At 35.5% G+C, this 14,017-nt stretch overlaps 1 protein-coding gene across 5 annotated transcripts in view; it reads right to left on the bottom strand.

Annotated features, from left to right (window-relative positions):
- The window catches only part of LOC127426643 (calcium-activated potassium channel subunit alpha-1-like), a 120,580-nt gene that overhangs the window by 58,784 nt on the left and 47,779 nt on the right, over positions 1-14,017 (bottom strand). For all 5 annotated transcript variants that reach the window (XM_051673581.1, XM_051673578.1, XM_051673579.1 and 2 more), the window contains exon 3: positions 5,215-5,276. In XM_051673581.1, the coding sequence (XP_051529541.1) occupies positions 5,215-5,276 (62 nt within the window). The remainder of the gene's footprint in view (positions 1-5,214; positions 5,277-14,017) is intronic.

Below are 14,017 nucleotides of genomic sequence, written 5' to 3'. Positions count from 1 at the left end.
GCGACGCTGCGTGTTCCACACTGTAGACTGAAAAGATCCAGAGTCATTCGTTCGGGAATCGGACTACACTGGTCACACTGTATGTTTTGTGTTGAAGATTCAAAAGAATCGGCTTTAAAAGGATTCAAAAGTTTCAAGATTCAAAAGAGTCATTAGTTCTGGAATCGGACTGCACTGGTCGCACTGTATGTTTTGTGTTGAAGATTCAAAAGAATACGCTCCAAATGATTCAAAAGATTCAAGATTCAAAAGAGTCATTAGTTCTGGAATCGGACCGCACTGGTCGCACTGTATGTTTTGTGTTGAAGATTCAAAAGAATACGCTCCAAATGATTCAAAAGATTCAAGATTCAAAAGAGTCATTAGTTCTGGAATCGGACCGCATTGGTCGCACTGTATGTTTTGTGTTGAAGATTCAAAAAAATACGCTCCAAATGATTCAAAAGATTCAAGATTCAAAAGAGTCATTAGTTCTGGAATCGGACCGCATTGGTCGCACTGTATGTTTTGTGTTGAAGATTCAAAAAAATACGCTCCAAATGATTCAAAAGATTCAAGATTCAAAAGAGTCATTAGTTCTGGAATCTGACTGCACTGGTCGCACTGTATGTTTTGTGTTGAAGATTCAAAAGAATACGCTCCAAATGATTCAAAAGATTCAAGATTCAAAAGAGTCATTAGTTCTGGAATCGGACCGCACTGGTCGCACTGTATGTTTTGTGTTGAAGATTCAAAAGAATACGCTCCAAATGATTCAAAAGATTCAAGATTCAAAAGAGTCATTAGTTCTGGAATCGGACCGCACTGGTCGCACTGTATGTTTTGTGTTGAAGATTCAAAAGAATACGCTCCAAATGATTCAAAAGATTCAAGATTCAAAAGAGTCATTAGTTCTGGAATCGGACCGCACTGGTCGCACTGTATGTTTTGTGTTGAAGATTCAAAAGAATACGCTCCAAATGATTCAAAAGATTCAAGATTCAAAAGAGTCATTAGTTCTGGAATCTGACTACACTGGTCGCACTGTATGTTTTGTGTTGAAGATTCAAAAGAATCGGCTTTAAAAGGATTCAAAAGATTCAAGATTCAAAAGAGTCATTAGTTCGGGAATCGGACTACACTGGTCGCACTGTATGTTTTGTGTAGAAGATTAAAAAGAATTGGCCTGAAAAGCATTCAAAAGGTTCAAGATTCATAGATTCATTCCTTCTGCAGCCATGTCAAACTTTCTAATTGAGAATGTCGTTCATGTGGATCAGGTAAGAACAAGTTTGACTCACAAACAAAAGACGTTCTCGGTCATAAAAGGATCTGAGAGAGGACAGTGTGCTGTGAAACCTTAAAGTACTTTAAGAGCAGGTGCTGAACTGACAACGCAACTCTATCCCGCTCTGTTTGCACAGTTGTGTTCCAGCGGGTAAGGGAATTGCACTGCGAGTGAACGGATACTGAACCCCTGCTGTAATTAAGAGACGTTTAACGTAAGTAATACTTCTCAGGAGTGTCGGGTCACAGACCACACAGAGCTTTACATACAGCGTGTGTGGTGTGCATCTGCTACGATCAAACTAACAGCAATAAAAGCTGCATCAATCTGCAAATATTTCCACAACAGCGATAACATCTCTGCATAATACTGTATTCTCCTTTTGTCATTCACACAATTATTAGTGATATAATAAAAGTAATGGGTTGATTGTCACGAAACCTATAAAGAAAATGACATGGTCCAATTTAACTCCAAAATAAAATATGCAAAAGTAAATAAATAATAATAATAAAAAAATGCATTTTGCATTAAAAAATATCTTTTTTAGGAACATAATGAATTTTTACATTTAGACACTATTTACACGACAGTCATGCACATTTTTATGCACAGTGCAGTCCCCCCAATCTTTTTTCTTATTACTGCAACGTTAAAAACAAAACAGATTTTTAACTGTAAAGTATTTATTCATCGGAGCAGTACTCCCTTGGTACTGCATTTTATTTTCACAGATTTTAATTTTAAAATATAATTGTTCAACAGCATCTTTTTAAAATGACTGTGTTACGGTATTGAGAATCCTCGTTGAAAACAATGTGAATAGTAAACAAAACGTCAAGAAATATTACAGAGGGGTCTGGGTAGCTCATCGAGTAAAGACGCTGAATCCAGGGCATGCTGAGTGACTCCAGCCAGGTCTCCTAAGCAACCAAATTGGCCCGGTTGCTAGGGAGGGTAGAGTCACATGGGGTAACCTCCTCGTGGTCGCTATAATGTGGTTCTCGCTCTCGGTGGGGCGCGTGGTGAGTTGTGAGTGGATGCCGTGGAGAATAGCGTGAAGCCTCCACACGTGCTACGTCTCCGTGGTAACGCGCTCAACAAGCCACGTGATAAGATGCGCGGATTGACGGTCTCAGACGCGGAGGCAACTGAGATTCTTCCTCCACCACCCAGAGTGAGGCGAGTCACTACGCCACCACAAGGACTTAGAGCGCATTGGGAATTGGGCATTCCAAATTGGGGAGAAAAAAAAAAAAAAGAAGTGTCGTGGTAATGAAAATTGGGTGGGGTTAATTTTGCTTAAGTGTCCTGAAAATATTGTCATTCCGGTGGGAATGTAGGCTTAATTTTCTTTATACAAAAATGTAATTTTATATTTTTTGTATTGATTTGCGACTAAATATGACCAGGACATTTTGATGAGAATCACCCAATAATCCAACCAAAAAATTAATATTCTGTCATCATTTATTCATACCATTCCAAATCTGTTTGTCTTTCTTTCTAGCATGGAACACAAAGTGTCACATTAAGTAGAACGTTTACATTTAAAAAAAAAAAAAAAAACAATGAATGTGAATGGATGCTGTTCAAAACTTCACAAATGTCAAAATCACACCATAAATGCATCATAAAAGTAGTCAACATGACTTATGCACTATATTCCAAGTCTTCTGAAGTCATACGATCGCTTATCGGGAGGAACAGTACCATCGAAAATCTTTCATTGTAGCTCTCAAATCTCTTGTGCATTTCCACATATTCTTATTATGTAGGTATAACAAACAAGAATCAAAGATGTTTGGCATTCCTGGCATCAAACCTGTTGCAACATGTCATGAAGGGAAGATTTTCAGTGAATAAGGACAGAGATTTTGCTGTGTTTCTCACAAATCTATCATGTTCACTTCAAAACACTGCAGAAACACTGTCCGCATTCACTTTCATTAGACGGAACAGGGCAGCTTAATATCTCCTTTTGTGCTCCAAAGAAGAAAGTCATACAGGTTTAGAATGGTATAAAATTTCCAATTTTGGATGAACTGTCCCTTTAAGTTTGCTCTCAAAGAACACTAAAACCAAACTGCATGACTACACATACTGTATCATTCAGCATGACAATGAATCGGTTTGGTCTATAACAGCTTACTGGCAACAGAATCTTGCACATTACACATCTTACAAAGATGACATGCTTAGTAAACATTATAAAGTTCTTCAGTTGATTTCCTCCTGTATATTTAGTCAGAAAGCATCTAACACATGCAGAAATATGATGTGAATGTTTATTTGTAATTTCAGTATTATAAATAACTGGAGCAATATCAAATGCTCAAAAATGTTACAGTAAATTATGCCATGACCTAGTCGTTCTGCTCCATATCTACAAAACAGAACTTCCTGTTCAGTATCAGACAGACACACACACACACACACACACACACACACACACACACACACACACACACACACACACACACACACACACACGCCATCCTGCTCCAAACAGACCTGTTGACACAGGAAGTGCGCCTTATCCTTTTCCTCATAAATGCATCATGGTGGATTTAGCAATTTCATTTGGGACTCTGGCGTTCTGGCCAGTACAGTTTTATTGTCCTGGGCGCTATAAACCTGCAGCGATGCATTCGGTCACGCTTGTGCTGCAGGCCCGTGAACGACATTAGAGCGTGTGCTGTCAGTCTGGACAATGGCAGAACAACATAAGGGACTTTATTTGCCAGATAAACAGCGAGCTTAGTTCTGCATCTCTGTAGCACTGAATCTCAATGTAAAACAGACTCAGTATAGTCATCCATTAAAGGAATCATTCACCTAAAAATAACAATTCTGTACTTATTTATTCACCCTTATGTTGTTCCAAACCCACATTAATTTCTTCCTTCCTTGGAACAAAAAAAGGAAATGTTTCGAAGAAGGTTTATGCTGTGCTTTTCCATACAATGACAGCATACGGTGGGGTTATACCATGTCAAATTTCTGATTTTGTTAATATTTTTTCTGAAGAAAGATACACATAAATGATGGCAAATGCCTGAATATTAAAAGCCATGGATAAATATTTAGCTATTATTTTTAGATAGGGACAATTAAAAAAAATGACAATTTTCGCCTATGATTCTGGAGCAAAACTACAGGTAAAAAAACCCAACCTTTTATTTTATTTTTAAACAGAGATAGTTAGGTCTATTCCTAAAATCGGTTGACTTCAGCACCTCCAAAAAAGCACTTTTTTTGTTGTTTTTCCAAAGTTGGAGTGCCTATAACTCCAGAAGTTTTAAAGATATTTTAATATCCTTTTACATTCTGGTTCTGAACAAACTTTCCTTCTCGTGTCTTAATTTTTAAGGTCCTATCTGGTTAAACCCAAGAGATATGGGGCTCTCAATGTGGCTCTATCTGTAAATCACGATACCCATTGCCCATTTTCAATGGTCGAAAACCAAACGTGGGTCGCATGGTATGAAGCTTGTTTTTCTTGTCCAGCAAAACAAAGATCTGAAGTATAAATACAACAAATGTTAAAACTAGAAATTAAAAAAAAATCAAAGATGAAAAAATTTTCATTTTGACCCTCCTCGACAAAATAATGGATTGCTGCGTTAATGTTCATCCATGGCATTTAATATTTTGGCATTCATTGTCTGTCTCTCTCTTTTTGTCCTGACATCATGCTTGTGGCATAAACAGGTTGTGTCATAATGCTTTTCACCTTTATGAGCTCACTGATGTGCGTGATGTTTTTATGACGTCAGCTGAAGAGTCTGTGTGACCCCTCAAACTGTGTGTGTTCAATGGGGACGTTCTAAACTCTGTCTGTCTGTCACAGCCCAAAGGCTGATTCCTTCTGCCCCAGTCGCCACGATGGCATCCATGTATGTATCTGACAACACATATAGAAATAAAACCAGACGTATACTCACTCGGATGAGTCGATGAAGTAAATGACGAGAGCGCCAATGCTCAGAGCAAACACCAGCACTACCTGAGAAACACAATAGAGAAGAAATATTAATTCAACACTCCTTTTTGTCTTCGGGTCACTTTTGACCTGATTTTGGTAAAGAATACACTATAAACACCACATCGTGTTTGTTTTGGAATTGGAACCAGGCTTTGTGACATTCTGAGCAAACACATAAGAAAGAAAGTGTTCATTTTTACAATAACTATTTAAACAAAGTCTTCCATCCATGATTTTACTTGGCAAATATGACTCATATTTGAAGAACCAGTTATGGCTATTTTACCTTTGACCTTTCAACAACTTACGCAAACTACAGTAACCACAAAAAAAAAAAAAAAAAAAAAAAATGGTTACGGTGGTTTTTACAAAAAATTCAATAAAGAAATACAGCAGTTAATCTTTGGTTACTATAGTAAAATGGTTCATTTTTGTGGTTACTGTGATTTTATGACAAACCCCATGGTTTCAAACTATTGTTACTGTTGTAAAAGCATAGTTAATGTTTTGATTATTACATCTTAAAAAAAAATATAATGTTTTGGGTCACAGTAACCACAAAATTAACCTTGATTTTACTATAGTAATTAAAAATTAACTGTGGTATTTTTATTTTTTTAAACTACAGTAACCACAAAATTAACCTTGATTTTACTATAGTAACCAAAAATTAAATGTGGTATTTTTATTTTATTTATTTTTTTAAACTACAGTAACCACAAAATTGACCTTGATTTTACTATAGTAACTAAAAATTAACTGTGGTATTTTTATTTTATTTATTTTTTTAAACTACAGTAACCACAAAATTGACCTTGATTTTACTATAGTAACTAAAAATTAACTGTGGTATTTTTATTTTATTTATTTTTTTAAACTACAGTAACCACAAAATTAACCTTGATTTTACTATAGTAACCAAAAATTAACTGTGGTATTTTTTTTATTTTTTACTACAGTAACCACAAAATTAACCTTGATTTTACTATAGTAACTAAAAATTAACTGTGGTATTTTTATTTTATTTTTTTACTACAGTAACCACAAAATTAACCTTGATTTTACTATAGTAACTAAACATTAACTGTGGTATTTTTATTTTATTTTTAACTACAGTAACCACAAAATTAACCTTGATTTTACTATAGTAACTAAAAATTAACTGTGGTATTTTTATTTTATTTTTTTACTACAGTAACCACAAAATTAACCTTGATTTTACTATAGTAACTAAACATTAACTGTGGTATTTTTTTTTTTTTTTAACTACAGTAACCACATAATTAACCTTGATTTTACTATAGTAACTAAAAATTAACTGTGGTATTTTTATTTTATTTTTTACTACAGTAACCACAAAATTAACCTTGATCTTACTATAGTAACTAAAAATTAACTGTGGTATTTTTATTTTATTTTTTTACTACAGTAACCACAAAATTAACCTTGATTTTACTATAGTAACTAAAAATTAACTGTGGTATTTTTATTTTATTTATTTTTTTAAACTACAGTAACCACAAAATTAACCTTGATTTTACTATAGTAACCAAAAATTAACTGTGGTATTTTTTTTTTTTTTTACTACAGTAACCACAAAATTAACCTTGATTTTACTATAGTAACTAAAAATTAACTGTGGTATTTTTATTTTATTTTTTTAACTACAGTAACCACATAATTAACCTTGATTTTACTATAGTAACTAAAAATTAACTGTGGTATTTTTATTTTATTTTTTTAACTACAGTAACCACATAATTAACCTTGATTTTACTATAGTAACTAAACATTAACTGTGGTATTTTATTTTTTTTCTTTTACTACAGTAACCACAAATTAACCTTGATTTTACTATAGTAACTAAAAATTAACTGTGGTATTTGTATTTTATTTTTTTAACTACAGTAACCACATAATTAACCTTGATTTTACTATAGTAACTAAAAATTAACTGTGGTATTTTTTATTTTATTTTTACTACAGTAACCACAAAATTAACCTTGATTTTACTATAGTAACCAAAAATTAACTGTGGTATTTTATTTTATTTTTTTAAATTACAGTAACCACAGAATTGACCTTCAGAAATGAAAACTGACCCTCATGTTGCTCCAAAGCCATAAGACTTTCTATCCATAAATGACTTCTTTTCCATAAATGAAAGTGAATGGGAACTTCCAAAGCCATGAAAGCTTTGAGTCGTATGGACTACTTTACTGAATATGTTTGCTTTAATGCTGTTTTTTTTCTTGCCCTTTGTGGAACTCTGCAGCACCCACTCACTTTCAATTTTGACCAAAAAAACAAAACAAAAAAAACAGCTTCTTTTGGGACAACACGAGTGAGTGTAAATAACAGAATTTTCATTTTTGTCTGAATCCCTTTCAAAGCAAACACAGCAGGTCTCACTAAAGTGTCTGTGAATAAACAGGTGCGTTCCAGCTGAAGGAAATGCCGCTGACCTACTCTTCATTTCACTGTGTCCCTCATGCATTTTGAATGAGGTAGATTATTTTCCATGAGGGGAAATGATATTGTCTCTAAACCACAGAGTCGCTCATACTGAGAATACACACACACACACACACATGTATTTTTAATAGCCACACACACACACACACACACACACACACACACACCTGTCCTGGTTCTGAGTCCAGGTCAAACATTTCTTCAAACGAATGATTAAAGGACACAAAGAGAGAGATGACGGCCTGACGATCGCCTTTCTTTCTCTCAGAAGGTTGTGTTGTCTGAATCATGCTGTTCATGCTTTGACACATCTGTTGCCATGGTAATGGGCGGCACTCATGCCTCATGTGACCAGCAGAGGGAGCAGCTGATGTGAGCTCAACAAACACAACAAACCAGCAACCAACTGGACCAACCTGACAGAAACATATCTGACATGTTCAGCTTATCTGCGAATGTAAATCATGATTCAGGGGTTGAAGTTCCTCAAACGGGTCTGATGAAACCTAATCTCACATAGCCAGACTTTTGAGTACCAACTTAAAGTCTGGTCACACATCTGATTTCTCTCGCACACACCCTTGTTACTCCAATAAATGCTTAAAAATGGCCACGTGGTTAGTTCTGGTGATGCCCTGTTATCGTTATTGGCATTAGTCATTTAAAACCCACATATCGGTCGACCACACTGAACTGTTTGTCCATGCAATAACATTTATTAGCCACTTGTTTGCTTTAAGTTAGTGTACTTGATAACCAAGTGGACAAAAGTGTCATTGAAGAGCACGCTTGAGATGAAATATGAGACAAAACAAAGAAAAATCAAGAGAAATATCACTTATTATTGGGCGTCATTTCCAATCAAGCTGTCATTTTGCCAAATTATGCAAAAACTGTGAAAATACAATTCATTATAAATATTACATAATATATGAGATACTATTAATATATAATTAATAACTAATAAACAACTAATAATGTTAGTTAATATTAAATATATAAAATAAAATATGATTATTATCTTAAATAGCAACTCGAATCCAGGGCGTGCTGAGTGACTCCAGCCGGGTCTCATAAGCAACCAAATTGGCCCGGTTGCTAGGGAGGGTAGAGTCACATGGGGTAACCTCCTCGTGGTCATGATTAGTGGTTCTCGCTCTCAATGGGGCGTGTGGTGAGTTGTGCGTGGATCGTGGAGAGTAGCATGAGCCTCCACATGCTGTGAGTCTCCGCGGTGTCATGCACAATGAGTCACGTGATAAGATGCGCAGATTGACGGTCTCAGAAGCGGAGGCAACCGAGACTTCTCCTCCGCCACCCGGATTGAGGCGAGTAACCGCGCCACCACGAGGACCTGCTAAGTAGTGTGAATTGGGCATTCCAAATTGGGAGAAAAGGGGATAAAATTGTTTTATTTTTTAAATGTCATTTCCAGCACAGAATTCTATTAAACACAATACAGAATTTGAGATGTGCAAGAAATGAATTTTCATGACTTGAATGACATAAATCTCCTGCGATGCATGAACACAAACTGATGGACATTGTTCGCAGTCAAATGTTTAAATGTGATAAAGAGAGTGAAAAAAGATTCAACGAGGCTTTACTTTCTGGAGTGGTGGTGGCGTAGTGGACTAAAGCACTGAACAGGTAAGAAGAAGGTTGTTGGTTCGATCCCCACAGCCATCACCATTGTGTCATTGAGCAAGGCACTTAATTCCAGGTTGTTCCAGGGGGGTTGTCCCTGTTATAAGGGCACTGTAAGTCACTTTGGATAAAAGCGTCTGCCAAATGCATAAATGTAGATGCAAAAAGTGCCTTAAGATGAAGAAACTCCATATTATTCTGGGTTTTTTTCCCCACATTAAATTCCCATTTATTCCCAAATATTTTATAAATAATATATATACATACATACATAAATGTGTGTGTGAATCTGAAATATTGCATACTTCATATGCATACTTCAGAAATCCCATGTATTGATGTCATTTATAATGTAGTATATGTTTGAGCTCGAGTTTTATGTCTAACATGTCTGATTAACTGATTGAGATCTGATCTAGCTGTCTGAAAGTGAAACCTGGTTTGATTTCTAATCTCTGTCTGATATCTTGCTTATTTGACAACAGCGGAAGAGGAGAGGCAGATCAGATCTGATCAGACACACACACTGAATAAAGACACAACCAAGACAAACCATTTACTACAGCGGCAGTATCAGTAGCTACAGAGGTCAGAGGTCACCCCTCATTTCATTAACCATCAGCGGCCAAGCTTCTGAAAACCAACTTCAAACTGTATATGGGTCAGTCCTACAATGCAGTACATTTTCAAACAAGTTATAAGTAACAAAGTTGAAGTGTCCGAGCTCGACCAGAGCATATTTCTGGAAGTCTGCTATACTCTTTTATTAAAATACTTCCTTAAACGACACCACATGCATATTCATTTATTTAAAAGTTACAGCGTTGAAAAGGTGCAGAACAGCAATGACGCATATCATCATTTAAGAATGCACCAACGCAAGAGCGCCCTCAAGAATGAAAACACCACATGCAGAAATAAGATTCATGCTTTCACCGACTGTTTCACTGTATGTGAGAGGAAACAAGGACGCTGATATAAACAGAGACGATGAGCAACAGCAAAAGCCGTGTAGCACATTAACAGTCGCTCACCATCATTCTTGTCATATAAAATGTTCTTTAAAATGGAATCACCTCCTTGATGACAGAAAAAAATTATCAATTATTAATAATTATGTAGAAGGGGTCAAAATGACAATTTTCACCTGTGATTTTGGAGCAAAACTACAGGTAAAAAAATAACCCTAGAAAGGTGTCAGCACTGTGATTTTATTTTTACACAGAGATAGGTAGATCTTTTACTAAAATCAGTTGACTTCAGCAGCTCTTGTTGAATTATCTGCAAATGGTGTGATTCCAAAAATGGGAAAAAACACTTTTTTTATGTTGTTTTTCTAAAGTTGGTGTGTCTATAACTCCAGAAGTATTAAAGATATCTGAATATCCTTTTATATTCTGGTTCAGATCAAAACTTACTTTTTGTGTTCTTTTTTTTAAGGCCCTATATGGTTAAATCCCAAAGATATGGGGCTCTCGATGTGGCTCCATGTGTAAATTAGCCTCATACCATTTGACCCACATTTGGTTTTCGACCATTGAAAAATGGAAGCTGCATTGAGAGCCCCATATCTTTGGAAAGTAACCATATAGGGCCTTAAAAATGAACATACAACAAGTAAAGTTTGTTCTGAACCAGCACCTAAAAGGATTTTCAGATATCTTTAATACTTCTGGAGTTATAGACACTCCAACTTTGGAAAAACAACACACAAAAAAAAAAAGTATTTTTTCCATATTCGGACTCACACCATTGGCATATAATGCAACAAGAGCTGCTGAAGTCAACTGAGTTTAGTAATAGATCTACCTATCTCTGTGTACAAATAAAATCACAGTGCTGACACCTTTCTAGGGTTGTTTTTTTAACCTCTAGTTTTCCTTCAAAATCATAGACAAAGATTTTGTTTTGATGCCCCTCTACAAAATAATGGACTACTCATTAAATATTGATCCGTGGCATTTCATATTTTGGCTTTCATCATTATTTATGCATTTCTTTTACCAGTATAAAAAAAAAAAAAATACATCAAATACTAAACCGAACCGGGAACCTCTAGTTGAGTTGAGACAGAGTTACCCTATGATGTTTAAGTGGAAATCATCACTGTCAACATTTGCATTATTATTAAACTTATAATAGCAGCTGTTCCAGTTAAAACATTGACAGAAGATTTCTGGTTGCTTTCCATGTCAGTCAGATGGTCTCTTCTTGTCTAAGTGGGCAGTTCTTGGACAGAAAAATCTACAAAGTTGACCAGGCTTTATGGTGTTAGTCGAAAAGCTATGCGACACTAGTCTTTAGCTAATAAAGGTTAAGCTCATTACTGGGACAATGACAACAGATCGATATCTGTCAGATCGAGACCATTCTGCTCGTTTCTATCGTAAATGTCACAGAGTTGAATGAGTTGAATAAGGCAGATACACAGTCACCAGGGAGTCTGAACTTCCCCTCACCTCCCTCATCTGTCAACAAGACATGGGAGGAATGGAGCGAGAGACAGAGACACACACACACAGAGAGAGAGAGAGAGAGAGAGAGAGAGAGAGAGAGAGAGGTATTTACAGCAGGTTAGTGAATTATTCAAACACCTCTTCATCGCCATCATCTTCCTCACAGCTCTCTGTAAATGAGAGGCTGCAGTAAAGAGAGTGAAATGTCACAGAGCTCATGTCTATTAAAGTGTTTTGTGCTGGACAGACATTGTTAGTCATCGTTACTCTCCTTTATAAATGATAAATGAAAGCAGAAAGCTCTGAGATTTAAGATGAAACACACACACACACACAAAGATCTCAGCAGTATTTCATTCAGTCTGCTAAATACAAAAGTAGAAACAGCTCAAATGTGTTTTCATAACTGATTGCAATTTTTATATTATAGCAGAGGTGTCAAAAACGACTCAAATATGGAAGCATGATTGTTTGATGATTTGAGAAGAAAAAATACAAATAAATTTCATCCCAAAAACATGTGTGTCCATTTATGATATATCCTGAATGTTCTATTTCTTAGGCCTAACTTAGCATTCATGTTCATGGATACACCAAGATTTAAGAATTAATAAAAAAAAATTGTTAGGTCTCCCTAACATGACATTTTGTTCAACCTAAAATGATTTTGATGCCCCATTATAGAAGCAAAGTTAACCAGTGCTGACAACTTATCTCAAACAGAGACAACCAAGACACGACCAATTACTACTCTCTATTCTCTCTGTCAATTTCTGTTTAATTTCAATTTAGTGTGCTTCACTGATGTGATGAAAACTGCACATTTATATTTCCAAAGCAGTATAAACAGGTAACAAAGTAAAACAACAATAGTAAGTTTGGAGTAAACCAGTGGTAAAATAAACTGTCCCTTTCTGATTTTGGATGCTTGAAATAAAATAAAAAATAAAAATAAAAATAAACGATTTAATTTAAAACATCCAAAATCAAAAATCAAATAGGGACAATAAAATAGCCAATATTAATAATGTCAATAATTTAAAAAAATTCGTAATATCAGACGATACTAATATGGTCACTGCATCCTTAGTCCAATAAAAATTGTTTCAATTAAAAATAGAATAAATGTGGAGACAAATAAATAATTAATCAGGAGATTTACCAAAAAGTAATAAAGGACAGAGCTAACATTAATCGTCCTTTGTCGTAGCTCTTAAATCTCATTTGTGCTTTTCTATATTCAAATATGTCATGTTGCGATTGATCACGAGACATGCGATAACCAATGCCGTCGTTTGGTATCATGAACATCAAACCTGCCGCAACACATCTTTTTATGACAAACAGCAGCGTGACCATTCTGCTAAACATCTCCTTTTGACTCCCACAGGAGGAGGAAAGTCATATGGGTTTGGAAAACCAGGGGAGTAATTATACTTTATTAATAGACTAATTAATAAACTGAAAAAATGCACACAGAAGGATTCATTTAGCGAATCGATACGCACAACTAAATCAAAATCACGAAAGGAACCCCGGAAAATGCATATTGTGGCTCCACTTCGGAATCTAAAGAGAAGAGACTGTTCATGTTTTAATGTTCAAATTTTAATTTGTGTTTGTTTTTTGTTTTTTGCTATTACAGAAGTTATGTGTGATAAGATTTGTTCTGCCGCCTTTCATCGATAACTGCCCATACGTGTAATATTTAGCTGTTCATAAATCAATAAAATGTGTAAATAGGATTTATAGTACATTTACCAGAGACGGGCCACTTCCAAAAAAAGGTATGTTTACGAAAGGTACAGGTACATTTAATCAGTATGCATTTTCCCTGTGAATCCAACCCATGGCCTGGTTATTGCTAGTAACATGCTCTACCAGTCGAGCTACACAAACAAACTCATTCTGACAAACAAACAGTTCTGTGATCCCCAGTTCTAGAAATACCTGTGAACATCACTGAATCTAGATCAGTTTGGGGGGGTGGTGACACGTGACGCCATGCGAGAAGCAGACGTGTGAGCGAATAGCTCTGCGCACTTTGCTAGTTTTCTAATTATTTTCATGTTATAATCCGGTGAGATTCGATACACCCAGTTACATATTTGCTCTTTGAGGTAAACATGGCAAAAAAGTAAAAATCCTCAGACTCTGGAGACATTAAAAGACACTTACGTGTTC

The sequence above is a fragment of the Myxocyprinus asiaticus genome, chromosome 36 (genome assembly GCF_019703515.2).
Source record: "Myxocyprinus asiaticus isolate MX2 ecotype Aquarium Trade chromosome 36, UBuf_Myxa_2, whole genome shotgun sequence".
NCBI lineage: Eukaryota > Metazoa > Chordata > Actinopteri > Cypriniformes > Catostomidae > Myxocyprinus > Myxocyprinus asiaticus.
This window is presented reverse-complemented; position numbering and strand designations above follow the sequence as displayed.